Source organism: Sipha flava, unplaced genomic scaffold (genome assembly GCF_003268045.1).
Source record: "Sipha flava isolate LNK unplaced genomic scaffold, YSA_version1 576_pilon_pilon, whole genome shotgun sequence".
NCBI lineage: Eukaryota > Metazoa > Arthropoda > Insecta > Hemiptera > Aphididae > Sipha > Sipha flava.
In genome coordinates, this window is record NW_020273556.1 from 1 (window position 1) to 17,419 (window position 17,419).

Consider the following 17,419-nt stretch of genomic DNA (forward strand, 5'->3'; position numbering starts at 1 on the left):
ACTTCCTTTACAAACAGTGGTATCAAGGAGAAATCAGTCAACCATCGTCAACGAAAAACTTCAGCAGACATGTACGGACCAGCGATAACAGAAATAATATTAACAACATCACTGTGAGTTATTTTATCTTTTATCAATATTTATTTATTTATTTTTGCATATACGTTATTTTTATATTCTTTAATTATAAATAAGTAATTTATGTCGATAAGTTTTAGTAATAGTGACGATAGCAATTCTGACTCTAATGAATTTGACCCTGATTTTGTCCCTAGTAGAACACGTTCTGTACCCATTGACCCTACAAATAAACCGATAACCAGATCACGAAATAAAGAAAAAATAACAATTTAGGTACTTCTGACACCCTGATGCTATTAGATTTAAGTTCCAATAGCACTACTGAAATAACAAACGACAATATGAGTACTAAACCAATAACAACATTATCTCTAGAAACAGCAATAAATTTAATACCTAAATTTAATGGGGAGAAATCACAAGAGGTGTACCCATTTTTAAACACATGCGACTTCGTAACAAAAATGATTAGTGAGGACTGTCGTCCCATTCTTTTACAAGCAATTTTAACCAAATTATCGGGTAAAGCCTTTGCGGCGACACAACACAGAGAAATTTTATTATGGGAGCTATAAAAAAAAGTTGTTAGAAATAACATTTTGTGCACAAAGAACCCCGGGATATTTACAGTTAGAGTTATCAACCACTAAACACAAATCAGGCGAAACCGTGCAAGAATATTTTGCTAGAGTATAAAAGCTCTTACATGATTTATGTAATGTGAGTACAAGTGGGAGATCCCTCACCGATGTTAGGGCGTTCACGAATACATAAAAGAAACAACTGTAACGACGTATATAGAAGGATTACCATCCATTATTCGAGTTGTAATAAAGTCAAAGAATCACCGAATTTTGGAAGAAGCTATAAAAGATAGCCTTGAAGAAGATAAAATTTATCAGAGCGCAACGCTTGTTGAACAACAGACCTAGTCACAATGTCAGTACCAAATATTGTAAAAACTGTTGTAGAAACAATCATAATACAAATGAGTGCAGGTATTCAAGTCGCAGAATAGACACGGGTCAACCAAATAAGTACAATAGGGAAAACAATGATCAAAAGAGTGAAAATAATAATCAAACAAAACACTGCATGTACTGTAAAAAATCAGGTCATGTTGAAATAGAATGTTACGAGAAAAAAAATGCAGAGACAAGAAAAGAAAATCAACATTTTCGAAATCAGCCGTCCACATCGGGAAACGTTTCAGGACTGAACGTAACGGGCAACCGTTCGGTTCGAGAACTCAAAATAATCGCCCAAAATTAAACGTCTTCAATTTTACAGTAAAGTTGAAGAACAATCACGCCACATGCGGAATTCCACAATGCACACAAGGTGTGGCAAATCTATTAGTGGTCACGGGTTCGGAACTAAATCTTATTAAACTGAATAAACTTCAAGATGATGTTATGGTAACAAGTACGAAAATATATAAAATGCAAGGTATCAGTGATAAATTAGTTGATACTCTAGGGAGCACAATTTTAACGGTGTCATTAGATGATGAAAGCTACAAAACTGAGTTTCAGGTAGTTGACTCATCATTTCCGATAGACGGTGATGGCATATTGGGAAACCCATTCCTTAGGGCTAATAAGCTAATAATCGATGTAGGAAGGGATGAGTTAACTTCTAAATCAGAAGAAATACACACCATACCGGCTCGTTGCGAATTAATTATTCAAATACAAGTAGACACTTATGACAAATCAGGTCAAAATGTGCTTATTCACGCGCAAGAATTGGACAAAAACATTTTATGTGGAAATCTACTGAATATTATCAAAAATAATCAAATTCTTATTAATGTCATGAACCCTACAGAAATATCTCAAGAAATACTAATACCAAAACTTACAGACTTATCGCATGAAGTATTCGATTTAGATTCAATAAATAACACTCGTTCGGTAAGAGAATATAATAACACAGAAAATCGCCTTCAAATCTTAAAGGACACGCTTAGTTGTGACCACATGAACCACGAAGAAAAAGAAATGATTCTAGAACATGCAGCGAATATGCAGACATTTTCTTCTTAGAAGGAGATACAATCAATTGCACAGAAGCGATACAGCATGAAATAAAGACCCCAAATGGTACCCAACCGATTTATCAAAAACCGTATCGTCTTCCTTATGTACGAAAAGAAAAGATAAACGAACAAATCGATCAATTAGAACAGAATGGAATCATAATTCCCAGTGAGAGCCCCTGGAATGCCCCATTACTAATTGTACCAAAGAAGGCGGACGCTTCAGGAAATAAAAAATACAGAGTTGTAGTAGACTTTAGGAAGCTGAATAATATCACAATAGGTAATGCATTTCCTATGCCCGACATAACATCAATACTAGATCAACTAGGTAAAGCAAAATATTTTTCTTGCCTTGATTTAGCTTGTGGATACCATCAGATCCCAATTCATCCAATAGATATGGAAAAAAACAGCTTTCAGTACAGAAAAATGCCATTATGAGTTCAAAACAATGTGTTTTGTCTTGAAAGGAGCCCCGGCGACATTCCAAAAATTGATGAATAGAGTACTGAATGGGATCAATGGATCAAGAGCATTTGTCTATTTAGATGACATAATAGTCATCAACACAACTTTGAAAGAACATATAATCCGGTTACGAGAAGTCTTTGATAGACTACGGAAATTTAACTGACAACTCCAACCTCCAAAATGCGAATTTTTGAGGAATGAAGTAAATTACCTTGGACACGTAATCACTGAAAACGGAGTAAAGCCGGATCCAAAAAAAAATAGAATGTTTAGTCAATTACCCACTGCCTACAAACGCTAAGGAAGTCAAATCTTTTCTTGGATTAGTAGGGTATTACCGGAAATTTATTAAAGACTTTAGTTAAAAAGCTAAACCTCTCACAAGTCTATTAAAACAAAATCAACCATTCATCTGGTCGGATATTTGCCAGGATTCTTTTATTTTTTTCAAAAACATTCTAATAAACGAACCATTGCTTCAATACCCAGATTTTAACCAGCCATTCAATATCACAACGGATGCAAGTAATGTTGCGATCGGTGCCATCCTTTCACAAGGAAAAATCGGGTCAGACTTACCAATAGCTTATGTATCACGTACATTAAACAAGGCTGAAACTAACTATAACACAACCGAAAAGGAGTTATTAGCAATAATATGGGCTACAAAACAATTTCGACAGTATATTTATGGACGTAAATTCAATATTATAACGAATCATAAACCGTTATCTTGGCTTTTTGGAGTGAAAGACCCAGGAGCGCGACAGACAAGGTGGAGGCTCCAACTAGAAGAGTTCGATTATGACATTATATATAAACCAGGCATACAAAACACTAATTCAGACGCTTTGAGTAGAATAACAGTCACAAGCGTACCACAGAAGTCTGAAACACCAAATGAATATCATAAATATCTAGAAGACGTACAAACAAAATTAATAACAAATTCGAACGTTACAGAAATAGAAGGGAATTTATTTGAATCACCATCGGATTATGCCATTGGGCACTGTGTATCAAAGAATTTTAAAATGTCAGAAGGCATTAGCCTAGAATTTAGGCGAAAATTTGGAAAGATTGATCAATTAATACAACTAAATAAGCAAGTGACTGAAATTGTTTTCCTCCAGGAAAATCAACTTTATATTTTATATATAATCACCAAGGAGTGGCATACTCAGAAACCAACATATGAAACAATGTTTTTTGCCATGAAGAATTTACGAAGATTTTGTGAATCTCATAACATAAAAAAAGTAGCTCTTCCCAAAATCGGTAACGGTTGCGATCTACTAGATTGGGAACAAGTGCGTACGACTATACGATATGTTTTTAAGAACTCTGATATCAAAATACTCATCTATAGTATTGACACTTACTCAGAGGAAGAAAAAACACAATATTATCGAGGAGTTTCATCTATCACCGTTGGGAGGTCACCAAGGTGTATCTCGTACCATTAAAAGAATTAAGCAACATCATAACTGGAAAAACCTGAAGAAGGACGTGATAGAATATAAAAAAAATAATGTGAATCATGTAAAATAAATAAAAACGATAATCACATAGTAAAACAACCCATGATAATAACGTCGACAGCGAACAAACCATTTGAAAAAGTTTGCCTGGATATAGTAGGACCATTGGAAACTACGCAGAAAGGGAATTCGTGTACATTAACGATTCAAGACGACCTATCAAAATTCTCTGTAGCTATACCATTGCCGAACCATACAGCAAATACAATAGCAAGAGCTTTTGTCGAATATTTTATCTGTCATCATGGTCTACCTGAATCAGTATTGACTGATCAAGGACCGGTTTCATGAGTAAAATCTTTAAAGAGTGTCGTAAACTACTGAAAATCAAGAAAATCAATACAACAGCGTACCATCCACAGTCAAACGGTGCACTGGAACGATCACATCGCACGTTAGCGGAATATTTACGTCACTATGTAGATGAAAAGAAACAGAATTGGGACGATTTTATTCCATATGCGATGTTCACGTATAACAGTACCGTACATTCATCCACAAAGTTTCAACCTCATGAACTCGTTTACGGACATTCGCTAGAGGTTCCTCATACACTATCTCGTAACCCTCAACCATACTATAATTACGAAGATTATACATTCGAACTCCGTAGAAAAAATGCAAAAATCCTCTTTAATATCTAGGGAAAACCTTATAAACAATAAAGAAAAGGCCAAAATTGGATATGACAAAAACCGAAACGAAATAAAAATCGACGTAGGAGATAAAGTCTTCATTAAAAATCATGTACGCAAGGGTAAGTTGAGCCCTAAATGGTTAGGACCTTACGAAATATTAAGCCTAGAAGAAAACGAAAACGTTTTGATTAAACGTGGGCGTAGAGAAGTTAGACTTCATAAAAACGAGCTAAAAAAGTATCACCCGTAAAGTTGTACCGAAACTAACTTTTATATACATATAGACTTATATTTTATACAAAATTATACAAAATTCCTAAATAATTTTAATGTATAGCAAGCATCGGTTCAATATTATACCAATTCTGTTATTTCTTTCAGAACTATTTCGATTGGAAAAGCAGAAAAGAATTACTTCAACATTACACTAATCGTTAATCCATCAGGGATTTATTTCCATTCAATTAATAATTTACGTGTTCATAATTCCTATTGACGATTTCTTACTTATGTTAATATTACAAACTATGTTGAAAAAACACCATAAAATCAATAACATGATTAATCAAATCGGGAAGTCTTGTGAACTAGGAAAGTCTCTCGAAATTCAATCGGTACAACATACTTGCAATCAGTACAAATATCAGGCTAACAATTTTTTAGCAGAAATAAGTAATAATATAGAGCACGTTATGAGAGTTATAGAATCTCCGAAAGAAAAATATCGTAACAAAAGAGGTCTAGTAAACATAGTTGGCAGAGTAGCAAACGTCCTATTTGGAATTTGCGACGATGTTGACGCAGAATATTTTTATGATAAAATTAAGGAACTGGAAATTTCAAAATCACGTATTTCAGGATTAACTGAAACCCAAACTCAAATCATGCAATCAATAATATCAAATGTATACTCGTCCTTGGTAGAGATGGAAAAAGTACAAGTAAACCTAGTCGATAAATATAATTATTTAGTTCACGAAATACAAATAGAAAAAGTCCATATATGCTTCTTAGAGTTCCAAACAGCTCTAGAGGAACAAGTATTATTATTAAATCTAATTTTAACACAATACGCGTTTGAAACCGAAAACCTAGTTAGCATTATAAATATGGCTATTCAAGGCCTCGTTCACTTTAGTATATTAGACGTCAAAACGCTCAAAAACCAAATAAAAGATGTTAAAACACAATTACCTGTTGGGGAAGGTATCCCAATTAATTTAGACGATTCTGGAGTTTCAGAGTTGCTTCGACTCACTACAACTAACGTTGTTTGTATAAAAGATATACTAATTTTTAATATGGAAATACCTTTAGTCAATAGTTACAAATTTTTATTATATAAGACAATATCTTTACCGATTAATTTGCTTAATAATACATATGTAGCAATTGTACCTTCGACTCATTACATAGCGATAGAAAAAATCTAGACTATACTACATAGAATACAATGAAATACAATTATCAAAATGTAAACAAATAACAAAAACGTTAGTATATCCATATGATCAACAGCTACATCATTTAGATAATTCATGTGAATTAATGATATTCAGAAAACCCGGTGTAATACCTGACTCATGTAACTTAAGAAATGTTAATTTTAATTTCAGTATTTGGCATAGACTAGAAAACACAAATTCGTGGATATATATTACAGTTAAAGATAATATTATTGTCAAATGTAAAGATATATCTGAAGGAGAGATCGTAAATGTAAATGGTATGGGAATCATAGAATTAAGTAATCAATGTCAGGCCAATACGAATGATGGCACATTGCTAATATCGCAGAAAAAAAGTAACAACGAAAGTATATAAAGATATTATCCCACAGTTAAACGTGTCAATTAACCTCCAAATTCCATTAATCGATAGAAACATAGTTTCAGATAAATTAATGATTTTAAATAATAACAAATCTATTATAAAAAATAATTTAAATAAACTATTGGAATATTCAAATTCTTTAGAAAATATAAGACAATTATCAACAAATAATGACACGACGATAAAAAATGAACAACAATTTTTACATAATATTGGGAACTGTCATCATAAGTATGGGCTTATTAATAGTTTTAAGTTTATACATTAAGTTTAAAAAATACATGTAGCAGAATTAAAAATTCCATAGAGGAAACAATAGTAAATAAGATATACGAAGATGTAAACACACCTAACTGTGAAAGTCCATTGCCTAGGATAGTTTAACTTTTCAATAGACAATGAACTTTCATTTGGTGCTGGGGGTGTTATGTGCACTACAGCATATTATAGTATATTATTATTATACTTATTATTATTATTATTATTATTAAGTATGTATATGTTAATATGTGGGGACAAATGCTGACTATGCGTTTGTCCATTTTATACATACACGCCTGACCACCCGTTATCGAGCAGTCAGTCGTGTAACAACCAAGCAATTGTAAAATCGTTCTTTCTATATTATAATTTTCAGCGACTCAATAAAATAAATACTTTTAATAAAATTGTTGAATTGAGAACTTCCTCGTGGTGTTTTTTTTTCTAAAGTGCGAACTTAAAAAACATTACTGTAGTGCCGACGGACTCTACCGAGTTTACCCGATTTGGCATACAACACCTGTATGATTTGGAAAAATAAATCAAAGTGAATGTACTTAACATAATTTAAAGATACAATTAAAAGATAGTCGCACGATAGACTTGATAAAATATGTGAACAAAAGAATTATAAAAAGTGTTGCATATAAATTGATTTTTAAATTTTACAACTGTTTGTGAAAATAAAAATATCAAAAAAAAGTCAATTACATTTCATCTCAATGAAAACATCCCATAGCTCTCTCATAATATTTTATGGTAAAGCAAATAAAAATGAATGTAATAAATAAATTTTAAAAACACATTCAAAGCATATATTGTACAAAGAAAATAATTTACACAAATGGTAAAACTTACTGTTAATATACAGTTATGATTTGATTTAATACGTTTTATTTTTCATTTAGGCATTTCCATTAGTCTATGCCCTTTTGAGGAGTGAAACACAAGAAACTTACTCTTCATTATTAACAGTAATACACAATATTTTACCTCTTCGTTATAATAGAATCAGTTTTGTCACTGATTATGTACGAGCTCTTATGAATGCTATCAGTGAAGTATTTCCAAATAGTCAATTAGTATGTTGTTGGTTTCATTATACAAAGGTAAATAGCATTTTATTATGATAATACCTGCCAGATAAACTAATATGTATTTTAGATATTTTATTTTGGATATAATATTACATATAATTTAATTTTATTATCCAATATTTTCTAAATTTGCTTCAACTGCGCTATTGCCTTGACATACTTAATCTGGTGTTGAGTAGTTTTAATAATTATTACTTCAAATACTATTACTCATTGTTTATGAATGTATTGTTATAAATCTTAATTGTATGTCTAATATGTATGCTTAATTAATTGTATGTTAGTCATACTCGCATGATAATAAAATGTTTTTTTAATTGTTAACCCTAAAATATACTAATATTTTAATTTTTTTCAACAGAAAAGCTGATTGTTGATTGTTGTTGAGAATCAGTTCTTTATAAAATTTCAACAGTGCAAAAATGGCTTTAAAGTAATAATTTGATTTTTTTTTTTTTTTATACATATAATTAGTTTTTTGTGTTTCAATTATGGTTAATTTCTTTAAATTGTATGTACTTTACTAGGTTAGAAATTAAATGTGCAAAAATGAGAGGGAAAATACATCTATAATGATAATAGAATGCGTACAGCAGCTGAATCAAGACGGTGACTTATTGATGTTTTTGAGGAGAACTGGTCACCGTAATGATGGTTATGTTCAACGACAAATTCGGCCGTATCCTAATATATTATAAAATATTACAATCTTATTGTTTTATATATTGTAAACTAATTTTATTATTGTTTTTTTTTACCTTGTAATATGTACAAATAGTTATTGTTAAATCAAGTTGACTATTATACACATGTTTTTTTTTACTTTAAAGTAATATTTCTTCAGTATTTCTGTTGCATCGTGCGAGGAGTGTGTCAAGTCAAAATAAAGTGCTACGCATGAGTGCTAAAAGCTGACTGGTTTTATTTTATCATGAACATATAGCCGCTATTGTAGATAACAAATAATCAGTTATAGGCTATAGCTAAATGTAACATCTCCCTTTTTATATATATATATATATATATATATAATCAAAATACAAATTACAAATTAAACTTACAAATGTAAAAAAAACATAATAATAATTATAAATTAAGCTTAGTTGGAGGTACAATACGTCGCTTACGTATCCAACTAGGCTTCAAAACAACGTTATTATCTTTATACCAATTATACCTGAGCTGTTTACCGGCAGGCCTTAAATGTACAATATTTCGTCGTTTCTTATTACCCGTGTCATCACTGAAAACATATGATCTAGGCGTATTATATTTATTGATGATTTTACCTTGCTTCCACGTTTTAGTTAATAGATCTCTAAACATAATTTTTTGGCTCGGTTGAAAATCATTATTATTTTTAACTTTGGCATTTCTATCGTAATATAGTTTTGTTTTTATATTCTTATTTTCACGTATTAAATTAAAATTATTTACTAAAGTAGGCTTTAGAGAGTTGTTTAAGATTGGAATTTTCGATCTTAAAATGCGACTCATTAAAGTTGTGCTGGGGAAAACTTAAGAGCCAATAATAGCACTGTTACGATATTCTAACAACATTAGTTGCTTATCAACTTTACCTTCATCCGATCTTTTTAGTATTGATTTCGCAATACTTACACCTTTTTCCGCAAGTCCATTAGCTTTTGGGTATCTAGGGCTTGACGTAGTTAAAACAAATTCCCAATCAGTCGCAAAATTCTGAAATTCGTTAGAATTAAAAGGCATATTGTCTGCCACAAGTTGCTTTGGAATCCCGTGTATCGAAAAAATAACTTTTAGTATTTTAATTATTTGACTTGAGGTTTTAGAAGATAAATAATTTAATTCAAGCCAACCGGAATAGTAATCAACTAGTACTAGGTAAGTATCTTTCCCATAATCCAAAATATCACATGCAACTTTCTCAAAAGGTAGATTAGGATCTTCTTGACATATCATAGGGTCTTTAGTATTCTCGCTCCTAAATTTATTACATACTGCACAGTTACCAATATATTCCTCGATATCTTTATCTAAACCTTTCCAATAAAATAAAGAACGTGCTCTCGTTTTAGTTTTACAAATTCCAAGATGAACTTCGTGTAGTTTAAATAAAATTCTATTCTGTAACCTCATAGGGACAAACACACGATTATTAAGAAAAAGTAAATCGTCCTCAAATGATATTTGGTAACGCATATTAAAGTATGGTTTAAGCTCACGCGAGACCTTATTGTTTTGGTTAGCCAGCCAGGCCAGCCATTCTTGCACACGTATACAAATCGTTTTAATAAATCATCTTTAATTGTTTCGTGTACAAACTCATTTCGAATATTTGTAGACATATAATTGAATGGACTACATTGGAGACATCGATATCAACATCGTTATCTTGAGACGATATACACGCTCGACTTAGTGCATCTGCGATAAACATTTTTTTTCCCGGTACATGTATAAGATTAATATCATATCGTGATAACTTGACCTTAATGCATTGAAGTCTTTTAGACGGAATGTCGTTTATGTTCTTTTTCATTAGCGAAATTAAAGGAAGGTGATCTGTTTGAACTGTCACACGCCTACAATAAATAAAATGATGAAATACCTTACACGCAAATAAGACTGACAGAAATTCCTTATCAACCTGTCCGTAGTTAATTTTGGTTTCAGATAAGCTTTTCGATTTAAAACAGACTGGTCTGCCTTCTTGTAACAAAACACATCCAATGGCAAATTTACTACTATCTGTCTATATAATCACTTCTTTTGTGTTATCATAGTTTCTAAGTACAGAGGGACTAGCAATTATTGTTTTAAGTTTATTTACACACTCATTATGTATTGATGTCCATACAAACTCATTATTCTTTTTAATAAGATCTCTTAGTGATTTAGTCAACATTGCCAGATTAGGAATAAAATTTCCGACATAATTAACCATACCTAAGAATCTTTGTAAATCTTTTATAGTTTTTGGTATCTCATACTCGAAAATAGATTTAATACGATCACCATCTAATTTCATGCCTTCATATGAAAATATATGTCCAAGATAATTAACTTTATCTACCTTATATTGAATTTTGTTTTTATTAAATTTAATAATATTTTTCATAGCCAAATCCAAAACCTGTTTTAATGCACAATCATGTTGAGCCTCAGTGTCACCAAAAATTAAAATATCATCAAGATATATAAATACATTTTCAATACCTCCAAACACTTTCATATTCCATTTTTGACATATTTCAGCTGCATTATTTATTCCAAAAGGAAGTCTATTAAAACAAAAAGTACCAAACATAGTACCAAACGTACATAATTTAGAACTCTCTAAATCTAATTTTATTTGCCAAAAACCATCTTTCAAATCAAAAACAGAAAAGACCTTTGCATTTTTCAGTTTTGACGATAAGTCTGATAATGTAGGGATTGCACAATATTCACGAATTATATTTTCATTTAGATCGCATGGATCAAGACATAATCTCATACTCCCATTTTTCTTTTCAACAATCACTAATCTATTTACCCACTCAGTCGGCTCATTTATTTCTCTAATTATTTTTTCTGACACTAATCGACATAGGCGGAACTAGACATTTTAATTAGACTGGGCCACTCATGAAAGTCATTTTTCACCTATCATACTCAAAAGAAATAAGGGTGGAGAGTGATATATGGAACATTAATGTTTTTTTTTATTACAATACAACTGTATAACATAGGTAATTATTGATGTTATAAATCTAAAATTGTATCACTTATAAGTTATAATATAAACTAAAATGTTACATGTGAAATACAGATACTAATAATATTTAAAATTGTATCTTAAAGTTAAGACTTATAAAGCTAAACGACGTTCATATGGGACCATTCTTTTAAATTCTTCGATCACATCATTAATGTCGACATTTTTTGCCATGGTTTGTTCAATATATGGAAGCATTAAATTTTCCAATCGCCCTTGAGTCATTATCGTCCGTAGCTTAGTTTTAATATGTGTTAGCTTCGAAAAAGCTCTTTCACACGAAGCACTTGTGACTGGTATGACAGAGAAACCTTTTAATACTTTTCTATGCTGAAAAAAAATGGTTTCAATACCATTTTCTCGTAACCATTTTAACCAAAATGCACAGTCTTTATTAGTAAGAATATCATCTTTGTTTCGTGCCTTCAAAAGATGTATTTCACTTACAAATTCGTCCTTTGATAAATCAAAATGATTTGTCAATAAATTAATGTCATCTTTGCTCAATTCAAATTTTAACATTTTCCCCACACCAGTAATGATTGAAATGCTTTCTTGATTAAAACGTTCGTCAATTCCTTGTACTAATGAATCAATCAATGGATACATTGTAGAAACTCGGATTTCCTCTTTCTTGGTCTCAAATACAAACTGATTTTTTCAATTTTCATCTCTACGTGCAGGCAGTTTTCTAGGTCTGACTGATGGTATGTTTTCGCCATGTTCTTCACAAATGTGCTGACTTTGATCATAAATATCATCATAAAATAAACTATCGGAACGCATATTTTCTATTGCCAAACGAAGACACTTAATCTCTTCCAAAGCTGTCAAAATACTTAATCTGGGATCTTGAAGTACTCTACTAACTTTTACAATCAACTGTAGAATAGGATGCATCAGTTCGAGACAGATGATAAAATTAAAATTTAAGCATTGGGAAATAATACCCTTTCCTTTAGCTTTTATTTCTGGTTGCTTGGTTGAATAATTTATTTCATTAACTGTCTGAATTATAACCGAGAAGTTGTCTCGAATTGCTGTTACAGCTTCTGCCCTACAAGTCCATCTAGTTGTTGAAAGGGATTTTAAAGTCTTAAATTTTACACCAACACTTTTTTGAATTTTTTCAAAAACCGCGTGTCGAGATGGACTGCCTTCAATAAAATTGTATATTATTTGAACTGTTCCAAAAAAATCAAAAATCATACTATTCTCTTTACGCGAAATGCAAGAATCTACAAGTACAAGGTTTAAGCAATGAGCAAAACAGTGTACGTATAATATTTTAGAGTTTTTTTCTTTACATCGGAATTGAACTCCAGAAATATGACCTGCCATTGCGGCTGCGCCGTCGAAACAAACGAAAGAAACAGAGAGCCAATCGAGTTTTAACTTATGGACTATTGTGTTTAAAACATTAAAAATGGATTGTGCATCAGTAGTTTCTAGACGCTCCAGAGAGATGAATAATTCGATAGGTTTATTTTCTACATCATCAAAATATCTTACTACGATTGCCATTTGCTCAATGAGACCACAGTCACTGGTCTCATCAGCCATAACTGCAATCTGTTGACCATTTAACCTCTTGCATATTTCTTGAAACATCACATTATGAACTGAGGCTATTAATTCATTTTGAATCTTTCCACTCAAATATTGTGCGTTCTTAGGCCCATGTTCTAAATGATTTTTCATAATAGGATCGTATCGTTTGAGTAGATCTACGATTTCTAAAAATAGTCCTTTATTCACACTATCTTCATGCTCAAGATGTCCTCTGAATGAACTTCCGCTTTTGGTTAATATAATTATAACATCAATTAAACGTTTGATGATATCCCGGTTTTCTAAACGTATTTTTTTCACGAGCTGCTAATGTGATTTCTTTTTGTTTATCCAACTTAACATCAATGGGAATTCCTTTTTTTTAAATGTTCCCACGACATCACACTATCAAAATGACATTGTGACTTCTCGTGTAGTCTAAAAGCTTCAGTGGCACCTTTCCAATTAGTAAAACCTTTCTTTATAAACGATTGATTGATATGACCTTTTTTAATTATATTATTCGAAGAGAATGCTCGACAACAAAAACAAAATGCTGCGTTTATACTTTCACTGTATTCTAACCATTTAAAAGTTTCGTACCATGATTTTTGAAAAGAACGAAATCGATCCCCGAATTTTACTCTTGGATAAAGAGATAAGTGGACTTGGCAGGGCCCTTTGAGTAATTTTGAGTGTCTTTCTAAACGATCAGATGGTAATGGTAAAGCTGGGTCTTTATGTTCAATGAAAGATGTTTGCAACTTCAAATTTTCGGATTTCAAATGATCAGAAGGCAATGCAATTGCTGTGGTATTTTGAACTTCAACAGTTTTTAAATTGGAATTTACTGATTCCTTGTTTGGACTTTTTCGGATGATATATCTAAAAACCAACCAATATATAGATTTTAGAATATATTATGCCTGTCCTAGACAATTCTGTATATTATTAAACAATTTATAAAATCGTTTTATATTGTAATATGGACAAGATTAGAATCAATATTAGTTTATACAATTTTATAACTAGGGCGCGGATTTTTATGTAATAAAAGTCAAAATATGTTAATATTTATGATTTTTTTTTTTAGCAAAATATGTATTAAAAAACTTGAAATATTTTTTTTTTTTTTTTTGTTAGTAATATAATATAATAGAACTAGTAATTCAATTGTGAACAACTGTGCAAAATGAATAAGTAATAAATAATGAATAATAATGTTACATTTTACACTTATGTTACATATATTGTACTGTTTTATTATCAATAACACTAAAAATAAAATAATTAAAATGGTTTTTACTATAAAATGATTGTAGTTCTTAAAAGGCTTAACTGCTGTTAGTCTGTATGCAATAATTTTTATTTAAAACAGTATTGAATTGGGATAAACTTAAAAATGAAATTTTAGATAGAAAGTCTACTGACAATTGATTTAAATTTAAATAGTTAGGTGAACAGGAAGGAGAAGTGAATTGCCATTTTAAGTTTGGCGTATTATAATCACCTTATAAAATTATATTTTTAACATAGGGATAGGAAATGAATAGATCATTAATATTATTGAACTTTTTAGTGTATAACGTTATAGGTGGGCGAGGAAGAAAATAAGTATTACCTAAAATATAGTAAACGAAATTAATTTTGACAATAACAAATAAATGTTCTACGGAACAGGGAGGTAAGGGTAACATATAAGAATAGTATTTATTATTTATTGCAATTAGCACATCACCACCTCTTGAACAATCACATATTGTATCACAAATACTCTAAATAAATAATCTAAGCAGATGTGAATAATTAAAGTAGAAATTTAATTTATTTTAACAATTTTCTTTTAAATATGACAAACAATTAGAAATTTTACATTTTCATACGCGTTTTGTCGATCATCTGATGACCTTACGAACATTTTTCACGTAGATCTACTTATAGTATTTTATAGTATGGCCTGTCGTATACGCCACGCAAAGGCTTGACATATAACAGATATATTTCGATTATTGAGTCTCAGGCCGTCAAAGAATAAATATCGATACCTTTCGGTTAAAACTTATTAAATTCTCCTTTTGGTGACCACGATAACAGGATAAGTACAGAAACATCTTGTTACTTTACAAAAGTGTTTTATCACCACAAACGCTTCAGTACACACACTAAGATTTGATTCTCCCAATTTACTAGGAAAAAAATGACAAAACAAACATTTTATAGTTTAAAATCAAATTAGATCATAATAACTTCAAAGTCTCACAATAAAAGACACAATTTACTTTTAAATAAAAACTTGTCGTTAGCCGCAACACCCCGCAATCATTTATTTTTGCCTCGTATGTATAATATTTTGTGAACATTCATATATGGAATAACAGACCGGTTTTTAATTTTTTCAAAAACATTGGTTTTGAAATTTGAATTTGAAAATAAATAAATTTGAAATTCAGGGATTTTTTTGTTATTATGTTAATGACACTGTAGAGGTTGGATTGGAGAGAATTTTTCTTTTGGACGTTGGCATCAATGAATTTGAAAACTTCATTTTTATCTCTTATCAATGAGGAGAACTGACCTAGGCCCAAGGTTTATAGATAATAAAGGTTGCCTCATAATCACAAAGCATTCCCCCCCGCAGTGGCTTATTAAGCATGACGTCGTCCGTAGGAGAGTTTCGCAGGCGGCTGTGATGTGTATGTACATACAATGCTTAATATTCATACTTACTGCTATACTTGTCCGCTAATTAATGTGAATTTGTGTTTTACATGTGTTTATTACAATGTTATTAGTGTACCTACCTATAATATTGTTGGTTGTAATATTTCATTCGGATCAACAATCTTTGTTTTACATACGATTGAATTACAGGTTTATATTTTTGTTCAATTTCAGTTCTTTTGAAAATCCTATCTGTTAGCCTTTTAACTACTCCTGATCATTTAGGGATAAGTTGCTTTGTAATTTTTTTATAATATTTTACTGTATTCACTATTGTAAACAAATAATGTCTCCTACGGGAGACGTCACGTTCCGATTTCTCCCACTCCTGCTTTTTGATATTTTCAATATGAGGCAACCTTTATTATCTATAAACCTTGACCTAAGCCCACAGATATGTCTAATAAACTCACAGATATCTATATTATACTAGATGACGAACTTCCGATATCACTAGAAGCACGCATTGATTATGTTATCATTTGTCCGCCATGTTTTGGGTTGGCAAAATATTGTATCAACACTATTCCCCACACCTCACAATATTAATTATACACTATTTAGTAACTAATATTTATTAAATATGCCTTTTTCTTATGTTGCATACGGTTGTTAAAATCGCTTTAAAAGTAATTCCTCAATTCACTTTTTTCGGTACGTATGAAGTATAGATAATATGATTTAAAAACACCTCAACATTTACATTTTTAATTGCAACGTATATTCTGTACATTTTCTGTAACTGTATATTCTCAATTAGCTGAAACATTCCAGCCTCATTCGTGCACCGATCCCGAAAACGATACAATTATTGAAATTCAACAATTTCTATCAGCTTCGCTACCTATGTCGCTACCTGCAAAACCCATCTTTCCTGGTGAAATGCAGTATATAATTAAAAAATTACCTCCCGGCAAGGCACCTGGAAATGACCTCATTATAAACAAAATTCTGAAAAATCTGTCTCTCGAATATTATTATTGCTCACCTACATATATAATTCTATGCTAAGATTTTCCCACTTCTCTAAAATCTGGAAATTTGCAGTCATTATACTTGTACACAAACCAAATAAACCTAACACTTATCTTCGTCATACCGTCCCATAAGTTTACTTCCAGTCTTTGGTAAACTTTTCGAAAAGGCCCTCCTGAAAAGATTACGTCCCATCCTTCAAAACAACCATATCATACCGACTAATTAGTTTGGTTTTTGAAACAGGCACTCAACAATCCATCAAGTTCATCGTCTTACTGATGAAATCTCAACTGCTCTCGAAAATAAAGAATACTGTTCTGGACTTTTTTTAGATATTGCTCAAGCATTCGATAAAGTCTGGCACGATGGCTTATTATACAAATTAAAACTTTTCATGCCAGGTCCCTACTATCTTATTATCAAATCTTACCTACAAAATCGTTCGTTTGTCGTACGACAGGGAA

General features: G+C 31.1%; 3 protein-coding genes across 5 annotated transcripts; 1 reads left to right on the forward strand and 2 right to left on the reverse strand.

Moving 5' to 3' along the window:
• Positions 1-7: 7 nt before the first annotated feature.
• LOC112691229 lies at positions 8-8,586 on the forward strand. Of its 3 annotated transcripts, none has more exons than XM_025565384.1 (4): positions 186-6,501; positions 7,778-7,978; positions 8,328-8,399; positions 8,494-8,586. In XM_025565384.1, exon 1 carries the CDS (start codon positions 5,285-5,287, stop codon positions 6,206-6,208), a length of 924 nt encoding a protein of 307 aa, XP_025421169.1. In that variant the 5' UTR covers positions 186-5,284; the 3' UTR covers positions 6,209-6,501; positions 7,778-7,978; positions 8,328-8,399; positions 8,494-8,586. The 3 variants fall into 2 exon arrangements, 2 of the variants coding, with proteins under 2 accessions (XP_025421169.1, XP_025421170.1); XR_003149294.1 differs by lacking the exon at positions 186-6,501 and adding an exon at positions 8-113.
• Positions 8,587-9,484: 898 nt separating this feature from the next.
• LOC112691224 (uncharacterized protein K02A2.6-like) lies at positions 9,485-10,084 on the reverse strand. The gene has a single exon (XM_025565379.1). The coding sequence runs from the start codon at positions 10,082-10,084 to the stop codon at positions 9,485-9,487; it is 600 nt and encodes a 199-aa protein (XP_025421164.1).
• Positions 10,085-11,798: 1,714 nt separating this feature from the next.
• Positions 11,799-12,314, reverse strand: LOC112691217. The gene has a single exon (XM_025565366.1). The coding sequence runs from the start codon at positions 12,312-12,314 to the stop codon at positions 11,799-11,801; it is 516 nt and encodes a 171-aa protein (XP_025421151.1).
• Positions 12,315-17,419: the final 5,105 nt, after the last annotated feature.

Excerpts from the sequence above, each read along its gene's own strand:
- LOC112691229 (XM_025565384.1), top strand. The coding sequence starts at position 5,285 with ATGTTAATATTACAAACTATGTTGAAAAAACACCATAAAATCAATAAC.
- LOC112691224 (XM_025565379.1), bottom strand. The coding sequence starts at position 10,084 with ATGAGGTTACAGAATAGAATTTTATTTAAACTACACGAAGTTCATCTT.
- LOC112691217 (XM_025565366.1), bottom strand. The coding sequence starts at position 12,314 with ATGTATCCATTGATTGATTCATTAGTACAAGGAATTGACGAACGTTTT.